Source organism: Coptis chinensis, chromosome 9 (assembly GCF_015680905.1).
Source record: "Coptis chinensis isolate HL-2020 chromosome 9, ASM1568090v1, whole genome shotgun sequence".
NCBI lineage: Eukaryota > Viridiplantae > Streptophyta > Magnoliopsida > Ranunculales > Ranunculaceae > Coptis > Coptis chinensis.
This window is the reverse complement of record NC_141464.1, coordinates 60,371,329-60,391,306: the sequence shown is the minus strand read 5'-3', so window position 1 is coordinate 60,391,306 and position 19,978 is coordinate 60,371,329. Positions and strand designations below refer to the sequence as shown.

General features: G+C 34.9%; 2 protein-coding genes across 2 annotated transcripts; both read left to right on the top strand.

The window, feature by feature from the left end:
- Positions 1 to 228: 228 nt before the first annotated feature.
- LOC147477084 (uncharacterized) lies at positions 229 to 5,930 on the top strand. The gene is made up of 3 exons (XM_086585914.1): positions 229 to 249; positions 356 to 453; positions 5,309 to 5,930. Exons 1-3 carry the CDS (start codon positions 229 to 231, stop codon positions 5,928 to 5,930), a joined length of 741 nt encoding a protein of 246 aa, XP_086442040.1.
- A 6,048-nt stretch (positions 5,931 to 11,978) lies between these two features.
- LOC147477083 (phenylalanine--tRNA ligase, chloroplastic/mitochondrial-like) lies at positions 11,979 to 19,109 on the top strand. The gene is given in 12 exon segments (XM_086584410.1): positions 11,979 to 12,130; positions 12,261 to 12,485; positions 12,567 to 12,757; positions 13,752 to 13,958; positions 14,049 to 14,166; positions 14,304 to 14,380; positions 15,732 to 15,911; positions 16,760 to 16,804; positions 17,404 to 17,508; positions 18,602 to 18,678; positions 18,680 to 18,713; positions 18,800 to 19,109. Coding segments are annotated over 11 exon segments (1,308 nt in total). The 5' UTR covers positions 11,979 to 12,130; positions 12,261 to 12,262; the 3' UTR covers positions 18,851 to 19,109.
- The last annotated feature ends 869 nt before the right edge of the window (positions 19,110 to 19,978 follow it).

Below are 19,978 nucleotides of genomic sequence, written 5' to 3'. Positions count from 1 at the left end.
TTTTAATTAGTTAAAATTTCATACGAGGAAAGGATCTGTCAAATTGTTGGTTAGTAAAATTCTCTATGGCTTCTCTCACAGATCGACTTGCGCCTACTCTGAGTGTTTCGGTGCTTGCTTTTCGGAGAATCTGAAAAAAAAGAGTCGAGGATGTAATACCGCTCCTGTGTTCCATCTTTTTGGCCAACCAAGGAGTTGGTGAGACATCTGGAGAGGGAAGTTGTTGCCATGGTATGTAATTTTGTTGGAGTAACTACTTTTGTAGTATGATTGTCATTGTAAGGAGACATCTCTTCTGTTTCGAAAATCGCCCATGCAGGATTCTTAGAGTAACTGTTTTGATATTGTGATGTAGGATGATGAGGCTGCTCTGTTGCAAGGAGAGTGTGAAGCAGAGAAGATGATTATTGAAGCTTATGTAGCACTGCTTCTTGCATTCCTTTCAACAGAAAGGTTTGTACATTCCTTCATTTGTTTCAAGGGTATTTTGCATCTCATAATTCCACTAAAAATAGTTTCTACTGCGGTCAGTAAAAATGTACGGGAAGCAATCACTTGCTGTCTCCCAGATTGCAACTTGGAGGTTCTTGTGCCAGTGCTGGAGAGATTTGTAGTTAGCATCCTATCCTGGGTTCTTTTTAGTGGGTGGTTATGAAACATGAGTTCAAGTTGCAAAGGCATCATTAACTAGTAATATGAGTAGCTGGTTAAATAGCTATCCTAAAATAAAATGGTCAATTCGTGTAGTATGGCCTTGTGGCTTCTGTACCTAAGTACCTTGTCCTACTCTAGACGTGCTCATTTATTGGTTTTAGATGGTTCACATGTCAGAATTTTAGAGGTTTAGGAATGCTGAAAATGTTCTACTCTTAACAGTCTAAATGCTAGTAAATTTCATTTTTTTTGTGAAATCATGCATGTGGCAGAGCATATTATGTTACGACTGCACGGTTAGTGAAAATTGTGTATATTGACTAGTCAATAGTTTGTTTTAGTGGTTCCTTAGCTTGTATTGACTAAGGTCTAGTTGAAATAAATTTTTTTCTTTTTATGAAGGAAAAATGAACATCACCGAAGATCTGTAGTTGCCAGCTTGGTCCAGGGTGTATGTTTTAGAGCGAGACCGCCAGGAGAATCGTCAAGGACCCCATGCTCTTGCTTCTTAAGATGTGATCTTGAGTTGTTGTATAGGAATTATATTGAAATAGTATGTTGGTAGATTATGCTATATCCATACATCTATATCTTTTAATTTACATGTTATTCATTAAGTGATATATATACTTAGTCAAATTTTGGTGATGGTTATTACTAAGATTTTCTTTGTGTATAATTGCTTGTAAAGTCTTAATTATATTATGTGTTTGGGGTTTATGTGGTTGTATTTATGCAGGCAATTTCAGGGGGGAAAAAAAATATAAATATATATTAGGATGGAAACCAAAAACAATTTTTTTTAAAAATAAATAATAATTTGTGACGCCTGACAGGCGTCAATAAGCATTTTTAAAAAAAAAACAAATTTATAATTACTGGCGGCGTAGAGGCGTCAGTAATGCAAATTTAGTGACGGCGTAGAGGCATTAGTAATGCACATTTAGTGACGGCGTACAGGCGTTAGTAAATATGTCAATTGTGACAGCAGTTTGGCGTCACAAATATTTCTGACACCAACACAGACGCTTAAATTCCAACGCTTTGTAGGCGTCACAAAAAATAATTCTGACGCCTCCTAGCCGTCACAAAAGTGCTGTTTGGTTGTAGTGCATGTAGTTCTTCCATTGAGGCGCCTTAGCTTCCCAACAATAATACAAAGGCATTTAGTTACTCCACCAAGGCGCCTTAGGTTCTAACTACATTAATAACCAGCCAAGCATATTTTATACTTACCGCATTTCATGCTCAATTACAGAGTGGGTCGTCTCTGCATAAGAAATTAGTTTGACCCACCCTTCTGCAAAACCATATACAATCATATATTTAAAGATATATCATTAACCAACCTATTACCATAATTATATTATTTATGGTTTTCTTTGCGTGTCCCTAAAATCATGTCGTATCTATGTTTTACCTAGTTTCCCTAGCTACCACAATCGCTACCCAACGCCGAACATGTACATCCACATGCCTCCCCTCACATAACGGCCCACTCCGTGTGCAATTACCCTAAGCGGGATGCCGCACACCAGGTAACCCTCACACAAAAGCCATTATGTAAGTACTGCCACTATTCGGTATAAAATATCGCGCGTCTCGTTCTAATTTTGCGAATGGAATACTCAAGCCACTATTCGGCTACGCTAGAAAGGTCATTCAGATTCACTGAAACGCTATAAGGGCCAATCAAATCACTTATGCCCGAAGGGCCATTCAGATTCACTGAAACACCAGAAGGGCCAATCATATCACATAAGCCCATCACAAGGGCCAAATCACATGAGTTGTGGTAGCTAGGTTCTAGGATTTTCGTTACGTAATTTATTCAGTTGTCATACCTTCATGTCTCATAATAATTCTTGTTCTATCTCATGCCAGTATACTTAATTGTACTGCAGCTCAACGTTTCTTGTTATAATAAAATCCACATTATCACGTTCCAATTCTATTCATTGCACGATATCCAAGCATCTCTATTTCAAATCTCAAAACTTATTATTTCACGTGCCAATCATATATTGCACTACACCATATGGAATATCTCAAGCTTTCATAAATACTACAATTCATTTAAGTAGCAACTCATAATAGTAATCAATCATGTAATGCATTCGTTCAATATATTTATGTGAACTCAATTCACCATCAAAGGCACGCGTTATTTCCATTTGTGCACAATATAAATAGTATATAAATAACCAAAATATATGTCCATTCTACCAATGTCAAAATGAAACGACTTTAAAAAGAAAGAATAACTCAAGTCCAAATATTACGCATAATTATTCGAGTCCAAATCACAAGTCAAGTCAAACTGATCAACCGTCAACAGCCCAATACTAAATTTCATGAATCTGAGTCCGTATGTAGTGTAATTCTCATAGAAATGTATATATCTAAGTCTTATAAGAATTCCCCTCTTATTACGTGCCAATATTTATATTCTTTACACACTACTCATGTCAAATCTTAATTAGATAATGACAAATAAGGTTATACTACTTTCGACAACATTTTATTATTACAATTGTCCATAAAATTAAATATGTGAAAATCTGAAAAAAGTCAACATTCCACGGTCAATGGTCAACGGTCAACGGTCAAAGTCAGCATGTCATTTCCATGTTCAACAGGTTCAGGGTCATAGCCATGGTTCATGGCTAAGGTCATAGTTCATGTCACGGCTAAGGTAAAGGTGCATGGCTCATGGGCTCATGCCTAAGGTCATAATTCGGACCTAACTAGCCAAACCCATGACTCAACCAAATATTCAAATAATGTTAGCTGGATCCACATAACAATAATGACCCAGCCCACAAAATAAAAGAAAATCGGCCCATGTATACAAAAATTATAATTCGCCCCAACAAAAACTAATAGAATTGGCCCAAAACAAAACAAATGGAAATGAATCCGGCCAACAACTAAAATTAGATTTCAGCCCAGCAACTAAAATTAGATTTCGCCCAACAACTAAACCATCTAAGGCCCAAGCCCCAAGCCCAACCGGTCATCTTCTTCATCTCCAGTAGCTCCCACCACCAGCCACCAAATCGGCCACCACAACCTCCACTCGTCCTCCCCTTTCAACCCAACGGTTTCCCTCCTCATCAAAAACCAAACAACATTAATTAACACACAACACACTTTTGTCTACTGTCGAGATCACTCAAACTTAGATCTCGACCTCCATCCACCACCGTTCGACGACTTCACACAGCCCCACTTGACAGCCCTCACACCCCCACTACCACCCAACATCATCCAACCAAAACAACAACAGTTCACCTACTCTAATCTATTGGGCGATTTCTCTAGCCGCCATTAACACTTTTACAGAGCTTTAACAGAGCTTGAACAGCCCCACTCCTCTCCAACACTCAATCACCCAAACCAAACATCAATGGCATACCCAACACTTCATAACAACCACCAGGCATCATGAAATCAACCAAAACAAAAATATATCCCAGTTCAAATAAAATTTACAGACGATTCTATCGGTGGGGCTTTAGCCGCCATGAACAGCATATAAGCTTCCACCAAATCACGACCACCAATAATCTATACATCGACCTACCAATCTATTTACAGTAGGCCTGAAATCGATTGAGTACTCACTTATTATCAAGGGGTCGGGACAAGATTTCCGAAGATAGTGTTTTCTTCAAACCATAAACGCGGATATAAACACAGTTAACACTAAATAGAATACTAACACTAAATAGAATACAGTGCTAAAACTAAATCAATACTGAATCAAAACACAGCCCAGACCATTTTCCAGCATCGTAAAATCGACCAATAACGAGAATTTTTATATAAAAGAAATTCAATAAAATATCTACTCATATTAATTAAAAGTTCCATGAATTCCCCCTAGTCCAAATCTTCGTGCTCCAACACTCTAGCAAGCGAGCTTTTATCTCCGCCTCTATTTTTATTTTATTTTAATCCCCCAAAAACCCTATTCTCTGGAAAAAAAATATGAATCTATACCTGGGTTTGAAACCTAAGCCCAATGCAGACTCGGGCCCAGAAATCAGGCCCACATATCCCAAATCCAGTCCAACAAATTTTAAATAAATAAATTAATTAATAAATAAATAAATACGTATTTTAAATACGGGCATTATAGTTATATGAGTTTCATGGAAATGTATATTGGGATTGAAATCTTACTTGGGAAGAAACTACATACCGTTTTGAGAAAATAGAACTAACTTATCTTCCAAGTTGAAATGATTGTAATATTTTTATATGTGAATGAAGAGTTGTTCCTTTTGGTTTCATTTGATTTTCGTTTTTTTTTATATCGTGTTTGATAACCTACAGGGTATTACGTTTTCGTTTCATCCTGGGTTTCCAAATTATTGAATATCATTGTTTTTTTATTGTCTGGAAATTTGGGGTGTGATAGTTTGGTATCAGAGGCTAGGTTAGCCTATATTTGGAAGATCTAGGTGATTCTCGGAATATGGTGATTGGGTGTGTTTGAGTTTAAGATGTGTGGAGTTATAATAGATGTATGTTTTGTTTTAAGGTGATGGATGGAGATGACAATGACATTACTGGTACAGGAAGTAATCCTATATCCGTTGATTTGGGAGCAATATTAATTAACTCAGTTAGTGCAAACTGTTCATAGTGGTCTAAATGCTAATCTAGGGGATCCTTTTGCTAGGAGAAACAAGGATTTTGCAACTTTAGGAGGGAAGAAGTTCAATGGAGAGAAAGGGGCCATTGATGCTAAGAAATGGGTCACTATGTGTGAGTTTGTGTTTGCTAAGATGCAACTCAGTGAGGTGCAGAAACAAGAGTTGGCTTCTCACCAGTTGGAGGGGTCAACTTTATTTTGGTCGGGGTTTATCAAGGATAGTGTGGATGTAGGAATTATGACTTGGGAGGATTTCCAAGTAAGATTTAAGGGAAGGTTTGTTCCTAATGTTGTTAAGGAGCAATTAACTGAGCAATTCTTTAATCTGACCCAAGGAGGGAAAACTGTTACGGAGTATGTGACTAAGTTTAATGAAATATCGAAGTATGCTCCTTATCTAGTGGATACCCAAGTAAAGAAGAACCAGAAGTTCATCCGTGGACTAAAGCCATATCTATCGAGTTATTTGATAACCTTTGATTCAGAAACTTTCGATCGCGTGTTAGATTTGACATTAAAATACGAACATCTAGATAATGAATCCCATGAAAAGATCTTTAAAGAGAATGAGAATGCCCCAAAACAAGCTAGCTTGCATCTTATTTCTAGTTAATCACGTCAAAGGCAGAGACAAAATCGATATCACCCTTATAATAGGCAAACATTTAAGCGTGTGAAGAAGGACGTTAGTACTTCGCTAAAGAAATTTTATGGTAATTGTCTGAACTGTGGGGAAGTTGGGCATACTGTTCGAAGGTGTCTTAAACCAAATGAACTAGTAGGCAAGTGTTATAAATGTGGACAGTTGGGACACCATATTAAGAACTGCACTGGTTAATGTTAGGGGCGTCTGAACTTATTCTTTATTAGTTTCTTTATTTGTATTTAGCATGTATGAATTTATCGTTTGATTTTATGAAAAAAAAAAAAAAAAAAAAAAAAAAAAAAAAAAAAAAAAAAAAAACAACAACAACAACAAACAAATAAATAAAATGCTTGTTGTTTTACTGGTTATCTTCTTATGAAATTTATACTCGAAATTGTTCAACATGTTATAGTGTTGTTTTCCTAATAGAGTTTTCTATTTAAAGTAAGTATTTGCTAAATAAGAAAATGTGACTATAAAATTTCATATTTGAGTGATTTGGAATTATTCAAGAAATAAAGAAACCCTTTTGGTAAAGGTTGGATTTGTAATTGTTGATATTGTCCAAGTTATATATATCGTTGGTGCATGTGTGATCCAATATACATAACACATCTCTGTATGCATCATTAGTGTTTGATCCAGTGTATACATGTACATCGTTGGAGTGTGATCCAGTGTGCATACCATACATCATTGGTGTTTGAACCTATGTGATGGTAGAGGACTTGTATGCATCGTTGGTATGTGAACCAGTGTATTCTTGCACATCATTGGTGTGTGAGCCAATGTGCATGCATCATATTGTAGGTGTTTGATCTTATGTGATAATGGACATAGTGTAGGTCATTGATGATATGAATCAGCCTATACGATTTATATTTTTATTTTCAAACATATGGTGTTCGTGAGACACTGAGAGAAATGTTGATATATTTGTAAACACCAAGATGGTGGATGAACTTGTGAGTTTTGAAACGAACTTTTTGACCGAGAAGATTAATGAGAAATGATATTATTAGAAGTATATTAAATGTGGAACGTCTTGGACTAGTGGGGAAATACTAAAAAAGGAACTAACTGCCTCGGTGTGAGAGGAACTACCTTGCCTTCTTAGTATGATTTATGTTGAAAAGTATGAGTTTTGTTATATTGATCGAGAAATAATTATTCTAATTAAGTGTTGGCAATTGAAGAAAACTAATTACGTTTATTCTTTTAAGTTGTGTATACTAGCGTATACACGTGCTTCTTGGATTTTATACGTTTATGAACACACTTTCAAGGTTAGTATACAAGCATTTGATGTTAGATATGTTACACTAATAGAGCATGTATGTCACTTATATATATATTTGTCATTTCTACTATACGACTAAGTTGCTATGATATTACTAATTGTTTATTTGCTTCTATCTACTTCGAATCTCAGGACGAGATTCCTTTGAGTTGTGTATATTGTAAAACCCCGTTTTTATTTTACTAATTAATTGTGGTGTTATTATTTATTTAGTTTTATTTATTGATATAATGTTTTGGAAATTTTGAAAATATAGAAATTAGAAATTTGGAAATTTTGGTTAAGCAACTCTAGGAGAGAAACGTGGGATAGTTATCAATGATAACTCACGTAGCTAACTTTTTTTCCCCCTTCTCTCCCACGTTTTTTCAAAAGATAAAAAAATAAAGAGAACCATAAAAACCCTAGCCTCCATAATAAAAAGAAGAGGAAGAAGAAAAAAGAGGAGTATCAACGCGATATCAATTTTCTTTTCTAGATACTACTAACGTTTTGCAAGCAAAGGTGAGTTAGACTTTATGTTTACAATAGAAGCATGATATGTTGTGCTTTTGTGCTATTCATATGATGGTAATTAGAAGCTAGATGTTAAAGAGAGATTTGAATTACGACGATTCATGCGTAGGTTTATGTACTAAGTTATTAGATTAAGTTAGCTTGCTTTCTTTTGATGATTTGGTGATGATAGATGTTTTAAATCATGTGTAACTGTTTTGATATGAAAAACTATGACTAGGAAGCCATTATCAGTTGTGGAGAATCATTAGAGAAGAATACACTCAAACCATTACCATCATTGCTACATTAACCATACTCTTCAGGTAGTATGTGGCATCATCACAATATCAACACTTGCTCCATTAACCATACTCTCCACATGCACACACTACAATAAATCTAAAATGAAGTAGTCTTGGAGCACTTATCACAATGTTTAACACGTCTTTATTACCATAACAATCATTACACGTATCAACTACCAAGAATTTCAATCGAAGTGTTATTATATTATAGTCAGAATCTGGGACCTTGGCTACCGGCATTTAATTAGAACCAGTGTTTCAAGTTTTGGACAACCTGAGAAGAGCTTCTGGCATGAAATTTCAACAAACCCAAGGTGTAGAGTTGTAAGTTCTAGCAAAGAGAAATTATTAGGCAAATTAAGCTTGCACTTTCTAGAATATCTCTAAGTTTTTCTCAACTTGAAACTCTTTAAAACCCTAGCTCGATGCAAGTAGAACATTGGGTAACTCAAACACCAAAATTTTAGGAACAAACTAAAGATCAAGTTCTTGAAACATTTTGTTTTAAATAAAGCAGCTCGAAGGAAAGAATTTAGTGAATCACAAAACTCATGCCAAACCAGACAAATTGATTGATTGTCTTCCTTGTTGTTGTGTATGAGTATGACATTTGCAATAAATTTTGGGAAACATAACTTGTTGGGTAGAGAAGATGATCCCTCAATTGGTTTTGTTAAAGATCTCTGAATTACTAAACGATCAAGATTTAAATTATGAAGGGAATGCCAAAGAGTTTGATATCTTGTTGCTAACACGTTTGTTCCAATGACGATTCTCCTGTCTAAGAAGGAAAAAATGTATTCAAGAACATCGTTCGGTAAGTTGCTTAATCTATCTTTAGCAGAAAAAGAAGAACTAGCAAAACAATGTTTTTTTTTTGGTGCCATTATTGCATTAAAATTTGATCCTCAAGTTCACTTTCTTGTGTCAACATCTATTTTCTTTTTTTTTTTTTTTTCTTCTTCGAGCTAGACACACTTAGAACCTCAATATGTATCAAGATTTCTTTTTTCCTTGGTCTTAAAACTCTTTATTATGTATCAATGCTTTCTTGCTCCCAAAATCCCAATCTCAAAACTCATTGAGTTCCGTCTGTTCCTGATATAGACATTTAGTATGTAGACGTGTCCAAAATTTCAACCAAAATCCAACCCATGATATGGGCATATATTAAACTATCTCGAAACGTTATTTGTTTTAATTACAACTGAATCTAACAACCATTAACGACGCTTATAACAGTTTTGTAACATAACAAACATAACCTAAAACAAAGTAACAAACTACCGAATGACAATATGGTAACTAAATAAATAACAAACAATTTCTAGAAGCTTTTTGGTCGATTGGGGAACATTTTTGTCGACTTGGAAGTTATATACCTTATCACTAATGATTATAGACACTACACAAAGTGATATTTAGCGGCACTTTTGTATTTTTCATGCGCCATTTTTTGAGTATGGATGTAGTGTTATTTATTGACTCGTGATTTAGAAAGCACCAAAAACCCATCGCCAAATTAATTTTTTTCTCACATCCAACAGTCATTAAATGAGATTTTTTTGCTCCTATGCGCTAAGAAATGAAAAGCATCCTAAGCACATCTCTACCACATATCCAAAATCTTTTCAATTATTGATTAACCCTAGTTAATAAAAATCTAAGTAAAGATTTATATTATTTTCTCTCCAAATCATTTCATTCTTTTTCACAAATCTTTCAAAAAAATATATATTGACTCCAAAAATATTCTTATATCCCTTCTATTCCATTCCATCCAATCCTTTTCCAGCTTTAGTGAAACAAACAACAAAAACACAAAAACCAAAAAACAAGAAGAGAGAACTTCACTAACATTATGAAAAAAGTTTAAAAAACAATAACAAATTTTCTAGCTTTATTGGCTATTATCACAAGTATTTTTGTTAGTTATAAAGTTGCAATTTGTAATTGCGTTTACATTAATAGACTCTTTAATTTAAGAATGATATAAAATACAAGAGTTTTTCATATTGATATTGATAGATATTAATGTTGGTGCAAAGTTGAATGAAGAGGAAAGAGACGTAAATATAGATGAGGGGAAAGTAACAAGCTTATTTGTGACTTTTCATGTTTTTGAAAGAAAACAAGAATGAAAGATTTGTGAAGAAAAAAAATAGAATGATTTGGAGATCAAGAGAATAAGATAAATATTTTGGTTAGATTTTATGAATTTTTACATTTTATTAACTAGAGTTAATCAATAGTTGAAAAGATTATGGATATGTTTGTGGAGAGACATGGCTTAGGAAACTTTTTGCGCGTATAATGACGAAAACCACTTTCCTGGTCCTTTCAAAAATTCGATGTCGAAGTCATAATTTTGTTACCGATTTCTAATCCCGATATTTCTATTTCAAAGTAACCGTAAGACATTGTTAATAAATGTAGGAAAAAGTAACTTGTTGGGTAAAGAAGATGATCCCTCAACTGGTTTTGTTAAAGATCTCTGATAGACTTAACAATCAAGATCTAAACTAGGGAGGGAATGCCAAAGAGTTCGATATCTTTTTGCTAACATACTTGTTCGAATGGCGATTCTCATGTCTAAGAAGGAAAGAACGTATTCAAGAACCGCATCTGGTAAGTTGCTTAACCTATCTTTAGCCAAAAAAAAAAAAAAACTCCAGCATAATTGCGCTTTTTTCTTAGTGTCATGATTGCATTGATCCAAATTGATATGATCCTCAAGTTCACTTTCTTGTGTCAACCTTTCTTTTCTTTTTCCTTCTTCGCACTAGCTAGACACACCCACAACCTCAATATGTATTGAAGCTTTTCTTGTTTTGCTTGCTCTCAAAACTCTCAATTATGTATCAAAGTTTTTCTTGTTTCTTGAAAAAAAAAAAAAAAATCCCAGTCTCAAAACTCAATGTGTTCCCGCCTACCTGATATAGACGTTTAAAAAAAGGGCGCGGTATTGACACCCCTATAAATGGGACTAGCACTCATTTGACAAAAAGTAAAACAATAATGGTTATTCCTTATATGTCCTTTTACACCCCCACATGCCTATAGTTCTACGACAGGCAGTTGCCGCGAGATCTCATATCCCACGGCAGGCAACTGCCACGAGATCGCACAATCTACGGCATCGGGTTGCAGCGAGATCGCATATCCCACGGCAGGCAGTTGCCGCGACATTTTTTTTTTTGTGTTTTTTGTTTTTTTTTCACTTCAAATTTTGTGTATTGAATACACACGACATATGGATACTTCATTTTCTTCTTTAAAATTTCTTTATACATTCCAAGAACAACACCAAAACCATGACAAAAAAAATATACAATCGAGCTATAATTTTGCTATCTCGCAGCAAATATTTTCATATGCTATAAGAAAATTTTGTGATCAAATTAATGATGAAGAGTTTTGATAATTAACACAAATAAAGACTCTATTTTAGTAAACAAAATCATCTCGCGGTAACTAACTATTTTTTATGGTGGCTATTAAAAAAAAAAAAGACCCACGGCAGCCACTTTCTGTGGGATATGGGATCTCGCGATAATTCGATACCGTGGATTGTGCGATCCCACGGCAGGTGCTTGCCGTTAGTGTTTTTTGTGTATTTAATGGAGAGGTACTAGTACTGTTGAATTGGTCAAAGGGGTGTTAGTCCCATTTATGGGGTGCCAATACCGCGGCCCTTAAAAAATGGGTTCTCAAAGTCATAATTTCAAGTTTTTATTGTTTCTTACTACCTGATATACGTTTAAAAAGTCGGTTCTCGAAATCATAATTTCGTTACCGATTTCTAATCCCGATATTTAAGTGCATTGTTTTCCTGATTCATTTCATTGACTTAAAACCATTTTGGGCCAGGACCAGTTCCATGTGTCTCAATAAAACTAGCCCGTGGACTCACTTGTTTTGGTACTACGACTACCTATTACTTCCACACCATTATCTCTTTTGAATCAAAATCTCTCACAAGTCACAACTTCTCCACTACACTAACTAGCCAGACTCTCATTTCCTCACATTAACCAATCAAACAGGTGGCAGACAACAAAAAGGTAAAAATTTCTCTCCGCTATATTCCCGTCATATATCTACTTCGTTACTTACTTTCAATTTTAATTACCATTTAAAACAAAAGTAAACTGAACCCCCCTTTTTTTTTTTTACTTTTTTATATTATATCAGAAATGAAGATGTTAATGCATGCAAGTTCAGGTGGTAGTTTATTACGTGTTACTGTAGCAGTTTCGGGGCTTTGCGTACCCTCGAATTTGTTTCGGAGATATGGGTTTCGGCATTATAGTGTTTCAACTGCATTGCCATCTATTTCTACAAAGAAGAATAATAAATATTTGAGTCAGCCAATTAATGCTGTATTGGACATTGGCGGAACGAAAATTACCAAGGATGGTAATGTAATGTACATTGTTTTTACTAAGTTGCCGTGTTTATGTTTTGAGTTTTATATGTTTTGTGTTTTTTGTTTGGTAGATGTGGTGAAGGATGACCCGACGAATAATGTCCCGGATAGTATATTTACGAAACTTGGGTTGCAACTTCATAGAAGGGATAAACACCCTATTGGGATTTTGAAGAATGCAATTTACGACTACTTTGACAAGAATTATGCAACCGAGTTTACTAAGTTCGATAATCTTTGTCCAATCGTTTCTTTAAAACAGGTATGGAATGATTGTTGGCTTCTCTTGGAATTTTAGATTTTTGTTTATTTTTTTGTAAATGAATAGGTACTGTAATTCTTGATCGAGGTAGAAAATTGAAATGCCATAATCTGGAGTTGTGCGCAAATTTCTTTTGCGACTTAATAGGATAGGAAGAGGTGTTATTACTAACTACTGATAAAGAGATACTATTGAGCTGCAAAACAGAAAGGGAATGGAAAATGTAGTAATAAGTGGATGAGAATAGTTATTTTGCTAAGTTACATGTACAGTATCCAACACGCATAAGAAGTGTCTGACACACGGTGAAATATCAAAAGTTGAGGTTTATCACATACAATATGTGTCTGACACCGACACGTGGATACGTATCGGACACGAATTACTTTTGAAATATGGCGTGTCCATGTTACCCAATTATTTTGTGTTGATTGGGAACTTGACAAGGTTTGGTGCCAGAGCTTGAGCTATTTATATAGATAACTACATAGTGATCTGTTCTTGGGAATTCATTGGCTTAACTATGACTTGCTTAGACTCTACTAAATTATTTATATAACAACCTGAGTTTCTTTGGACTCAAAAGTTTAACTTGCTTGAAACCCACTTGCTTTCGGCTTTAAGATTTTCCTCTCCCTTTAATGTTATGACTATTTATTTTCTTTTTATGATGCATGATGCTTTTGCTTCTGATGTTACCCTAGCTGTTGATATTTTCTTTTTTTTTTTTTTTTTTAAACTATTTTTTTATCCAGTTATCTTTGCATCTTGAAATGCTTTGATAGATAGTGAGGCTTACCTTGATTGGTGCTTCCTTTAGAGCAACTCCAGAAGTACATCTTATACTGCTTTTTCATCAATCCTCTCTCCTTTATTTTAACCGATTCTCTCTTGATATCAACTGATTTTCTGAGAGTTTGCTTGTTTAGATTATACAGTCCTGGTACTTTGGTAGTGCATCATTCATTCTTGACCATAGCTGTACTCTGTGCAGAATTTTGATGATGTATTGGTTCCTGCTGATCATGTAAGCAGGAGTTACAATGACACATACTACATTGATGCTCAAACTGTCCTGAGATGCCATACAAGTGCCCATCAGGCAGAGCTTCTGAGGATGGGGCAGACTCATTTCCTTGTAACTGGAGATGTTTATCGTAGAGATTCTATCGACTCAACTCATTACCCCGTTTTCCATCAGGTTTCTTTGTGCCTGATTCTAGTGATCGTTTCTCTAGTTTTTCCTAATTTTCTTCTTGTTGTCTGATGAGTTGGTTTTCATACTCTGCAGATGGAAGGCTTTCGTGTTTTCAGTCCAGATGAGTGGGAGAAATCTGGCATAAATAGCACATCTTATGCTGCAGAGGAACTAAAAAAATGTCTCGAGGGTCTGGCACGCCATTTATTTGGTAAGCTTGATTACGTCCTATTACCTGCTTGATAATTTTTTGATTTCAGTAACTGCTGTGGTAAGATACTTAGTATGAAATGTGTGGTATATTCGCTTTGAATGTACTGATCACTCAAAATGCGAAGGAAATTACAGGGGCTGTAGAAATGCGCTGGATTGACGCTTATTTTCCATTCACCAGTCCATCATTTGAACTTGAAATATATTTTCAGGTGTGTGACCGAGCACTCTTTTATTCGTACTTAATAGGAGAGACTATCCTGTCAAAGTAATCCAGCTCATCAAGACTTTATCTTATTAATGGCTAGTACAGATAATATTTAGTTGATCCATATTTCTTTATCCACCACGTGTTTGCAGCATCTTTCCTTTCCCCTTCAATATCCTAAATTCCTAATAAACCTAAGTTATATTGACATGGATAGCTGTGTCCATATTCGACATGGATACGAAGTGTCTGACACGGTGAAATATAAATACTGGGTATATCACATACAATATGTGTCCGATATGGACACGTAGATACGTATCCCACACGGATTATTTTGAAAATATGGCGTGTCCATGTAACATAGTAATAAACGTATGTGTGGACTGTGGAAGATGTGTGTGCGTTCTTCTGTGTGCTCAACCTGTTATCAAAAGCCCACCAAATAGTTTGTAAGTAGGAATTTGGTTGACCCGCGTCTTCTTTCCATCATGTGTTAGCTCATCTTGTGGAAGATGTCTATGCACTCTTTAACCTGCTAAATTTGTTCGTCACATTAAAAGCCCACCAAACAGTTTATAAACTGTAATGTCTGTAAGCCAGCTTAAGACTCGGACAAATGGATAATGTCCCATCCATGCCACCAAATACAGCCATAAAGAAATGATAAACATGATTAATTTGACCTTTTTGTTTTTTATTTATTTTTCAAAAGGAATTAAATATCCTTACTTTTTCCCAAGAAAAGAAAAAAAATCCTTTAAATGATTGGGTTTCCGTGTGAAAATAACTTGAACCAGAAAGAGAATTAAAGATGATGGGGTCAGATTGACTGGTTGGTATTAGAATATTCAAAAGGATCAGTTACAACTCTGTAAAGCTCTAGTGCCATATAGATACTAATGCTGAACTAAATCACTACGAATTTGTTTATACAGAATTTGAATCTATAGGTAAAAGTTGATTGTTTAGAGCCCCTAATTCTCTGAATACGGTCCAGAGTTGGGATCTTGGAAGAACACAAATTTAGTCAAGATATTGGCAAATCTGACCTCAAAAGTTTTATGGGAAGATCTTATGAACTTCCATTTCAGTGAGTTTGGTATTTTGCTTGATTGAAGAATTGGTAATTGTTTCAAGATGCAGTAACTTGTTGAATAACCTGATACAAAAATTAGAAGTGTTAGACCACAAAGAAGATTATTCATATCCTAGGCAGGAAAAGATAGTCCGTTATTTGGCTCATTCAAGGGATGAGCGCCGGACGTTCGAACCTTTACCATGTACGACTTTGAATAAAAGTTTTCTTTTAGCATGCCATGTAACTTATTAGTTCTCGTTGAACTCTTTTCTAGGAAAAATGGATGGAAGTTTTGGGTTGTGGAGTGGTAGAGCAAGAAATACTAAAGAGAAATGGTAGAGCGGATAACGTTGCATGGGCTTTTGGACTTGGGCTAGAGCGGCTTGCAATGGTTCTTTTCGAGATACCTGATATTAGGCTTTTCTGGTCAAATGATGAGCGATTTACTTCACAGGTAATTTTTTAAAGCAAGATAGGCATATTAATTTCCTTTTGTTTTAAGTATCTGTGCAATGCTTGCATGCTAAATATCTAACAAAAACTAATCAGTGCGAAAATATGACTTACGAATGCCAAGCAATTCTATTTTCATTACGTGCCTTTAGAAAAATAATATTTATGGAATAAAAACAGTTGCTGGACTCAACAAAAGGAGGTCATTTTGCATACTAGTTAAATCTTGTAAAACCTTATGAAAGATAATTTAGTTGAGTTGTAGTAATCTGCTGGGGTATTAGCATTTTATTTTAATGGCAGTGTAGTATTTGCCAAGACTTCAGTGCACTTTTGGTTCTAAGACTTCTAACCAAATTCTGAAATCTTCAAACTAATTTCATAATAACTAAATGCATAATAACTAAATGGAAATTATTATTTCGTAAAAACTAAATGCATATACCACACACACACACACAACAATGTTAACAAAATAAAAGTAAATAATTAAAGAGAAGTATTTGCTTTGACAGAAAATTCTGCAATTTTGAAGCTGGTCCCCCCCACCACCACCACACACACACACACAGAAAAATAAACAAATACGTAAACAGAACTTGTCGATTACTTGCACTTGCACACAACATAACTTTCGGCTACCTCCAAGATGTAAATTGTACACTATGTACAACATCCTTTTTAGCCAATGAGTGCATGAAACGGTCCAAACTGCACACTTGACCTTGTTTGTTGTATGTGACGAACACCCATCTTCACGATCTTTTTTAAACAGAATCCATTTTAGAGACCTTTGTCCAATCATCATCCATATCAACAATTTTTTGAATTATGTTATCCTGTATGCAGTTCTCAAAAGGCCAGCTTGGGGTCAAGTTCAAGCAGTTTTCAAAGGTATGAAAGTTTGTTTATCCTTTAGTAGATATTAGGAATGAAAGATCTATCTGAATGCTTGTACACACTTGTTTAGAGAACCAAAATTTCCATCACATTGAAATTCGTTTGCAGTCTTGATACAATTAAGAGAGATATGTGGTTGTCATGTTTATTATTAAAGATTCGCCAGATGATTTTGTTATTTTCCACATTTGTGTCGGGCTCCTTTTCGTCTTGGCTTGTGCTGACCCAGATGATAACTCTTGGGTCTAATTCATTTCTCCCCATGATATAGGTCCATCGACAAGTATAACTAGGCCTATAAGAATGATGGGGATTTCACTTTCCTGGAGATTGCCTACCTACTGTCTTGGATCTTTGATTGATGATTAAAGATTTCTTTTATTTTTCAAGGCAACAAATTTTTTTTTTTTTTTGAGTTTCATTGGTTAAATAGGTTTTAATCCTTCTAGATGGTAGCAAACCACTTGCTAGTAACTATCAAAACATTCAATTAGATGGCAGCAATATCATGTTCCTTTGTTACGTATTTTTGAATACTTTCATTTTGTTCAAGGATTTATGCAGAAGTAAAATGAAAGTATTGGTATTTGCAGTTTCCTCCTTGTTACAAGGACATGAGTTTCTGGATCAATGACTCGTTTACTGAGAATAATTTGTGTGAAATTGTTAGAGGAGTTGCTGGTGATCTTGCAGAGGAGGTATGTCATAAGTTGCTCTGATCTGATAACTTTTCCTTTGGTTCCATTGTTTCTCTAGTTAGGCATCTTCTCAACTTTCAACTTCATTGTTTAAAATTTACTGGAATTATAGTGATCTGATGTAAGAGGCTAAGAGCTCTTTATGAAATAACAGACTGCTACCTGATTACCTGGAATTAGGTTGGTGTTTTGAGGCAGTACTATCTCTAGGAAATGATTTTTAAAATTTCTTGTAGTTGTCCTATAGATGTGCTGAAAACAATCTATAGAGAAGACTTTTGGAGGAAGCGAGAGTAGTTCCTTTTTATTTATTTGTCATTACTGGTATACCAACAGCGGCAGAAGCAACAGTGGTGGTGGACATGATTGAGAACCATGCTTTTAAGGAAGACCACAGAAATCTGTTTATACTTGACAGGGATGTCAACGAAGTGAGAAGTAGCATTTCAACAAGACTGGGTTGTCCTACTAGTGAAGTTTGCCAACACATTGTTGTTTAAGGAGATAATGGACGTGGGAGAGTTTCAGGAGACTTCTTTTATTTTAAACTTGACAGTTTGTACTATCTATAGCTCTCAATCTCAATCTTAGTGTCAAAACATGAGATTGTTTAGAAGTTTTGTCGATCATTTGTCTGATTGTGTAAATGGAGCTCCTTGGATACAAAGTTTCTGGAATTTAAGAAGTGACGTGATATTGGTTTTCACGCTACCTTTTTAACTGTGTTATATACTTCTTGAGGCCATTGATTGTACCAATTCTCCTATCAGGAAAAGGAAATGAGTCTTTTCAGTAATCAATTCGTGAGAACTAATGGAGTTTCTCATTTACTGTAATTTGATGACTGCTGTAAGTAGGTTGTCATCGTTGTTGAGTTGCCATAGTTTGCAATTTTTCCATGGTTTGTTATATGGCTGGTAAACAGACCAAGCTGCTCTATTGAATGTAATTGTTGTACCTGTTTTTGTGGTTTGTTTAATAATATGTACTTGTTCTATTGGAAAAAGAAAAAGAAAAGGGTGTAATACAACCCATGTTGAAAAGCATAAAGTTGCAGTCCATCTAAAATTCATGTTACTTACTTTCTTTACAGGTACAACTGATTGATAACTTCACCAACAAGAAAGGAATGACTAGTCACTGTTACAGGATAGTCTTCCGATCCATGGAGCTCACTCACAGATGAGGAGATAAATCAACTGCAGGTAAAGAGAAATTGAAAAGAAGTATTTGGTGTAATGGATTATAATCATAGTTTTGTAACCCTAACACAATTGTGCTTTTGCTGCAGTTGAAAGTAAGAGAAGAGGTGCAGAGCAAACTGAATGTTGTTTTAAGATGAGATATCTATTATGGAAAAACACAATTTTTTTTTGTCATATCTTGCATTTCCTTCTTGCATAATCAATTGATTGGAAGCTGGATCTGAAATAGAAAGGAAAGAAGAGGTATATTATTGAGCATCTAATACTGTATATAATTCCTGTGTTTAATCCTTGATTTTGGAGATAGAATCCTGTCCAGTTTAAAAACATCTGGATACATCACTTGCACAGGGTTTGGCAGTAATAATTAGTGCTGTATAACGTGTTACTTGATCATATTTGGAGTATCCAATTCTTGTTGTTGATGTCCCGTAGATGATCAATGTAGAAAGTGTTTGGTTCCATCTCTTCTCCCACCGAAATTATCCCACCCCAATTAAATGAAAAAAGAAAAAACTTTAAAACTTTAAAGATTATACAAAAAATAATCCAAAAGGTTTCAAATTAAAACCTTCAATTCAATTAAAATCAGATTATTGGATCAAGTTTCACAACTAATTTACAAAAATAACTCCGAACATACTTCTATATTCTTCAAAAAAAATTACAAAGAGAAATCACATCAACTTCTTTTAGAGCAACAATAATCAATTTAAATTGGGTTTAATATATTTGAGAATATAGAGGAATCTCTGCTTTAAATTTTTTGAGAAATTAAAAGATGTTGTGTGAAGAGAGACGAAGGAGGTGAAAAGTATAAGCTAAGTGCTTGCATGGTGGAGGAGATAGGAATGGAGGGAGATGAGTGCGTGATTTGCAGGATTTGCAGCTAAACCAAGAAATAACGTTATACCGATTATTGGGCTTTTTATGTGTTCGTTATTTATAAGTTGTGAGCCGTATTCACTGGATGGACATGACCAAACAACTAAATACTTTATTAATGGTCTTATTCATTATACAAGCTACCCAATCTATGCTACCAAACAGGCCTTTAAATGAATTACACACCATGCATCTAATATATACATTGTGCATGTTTCATTGGAGGCTACTTTCAAGCCATCCACCCTGGGCGGTGTATTGGTGTAAGATATCTGTGTTAACCAAAATTCTACCTCACTTTAATTACAATTGTTTTCTCTTTTACAACCTCTCTCTCTCCTTTTCTTTTTCTCCCCTTCTCTCTCTCCAACTCCCTACTA

Coding starts and splice junctions, on each gene's coding strand:
- LOC147477084 (XM_086585914.1), top strand. CDS start 229: ATGGTATGTAATTTTGTTGGA. Junction 250..355: donor TGGTATGTAATTTTGTTGGA/GTAACTACTTTT, acceptor ATTGTGATGTAG/GATGATGAGGCTGCTCTGTT. Junction 454..5,308: donor GCATTCCTTTCAACAGAAAG/GTTTGTACATTC, acceptor AACTGTTCATAG/TGGTCTAAATGCTAATCTAG.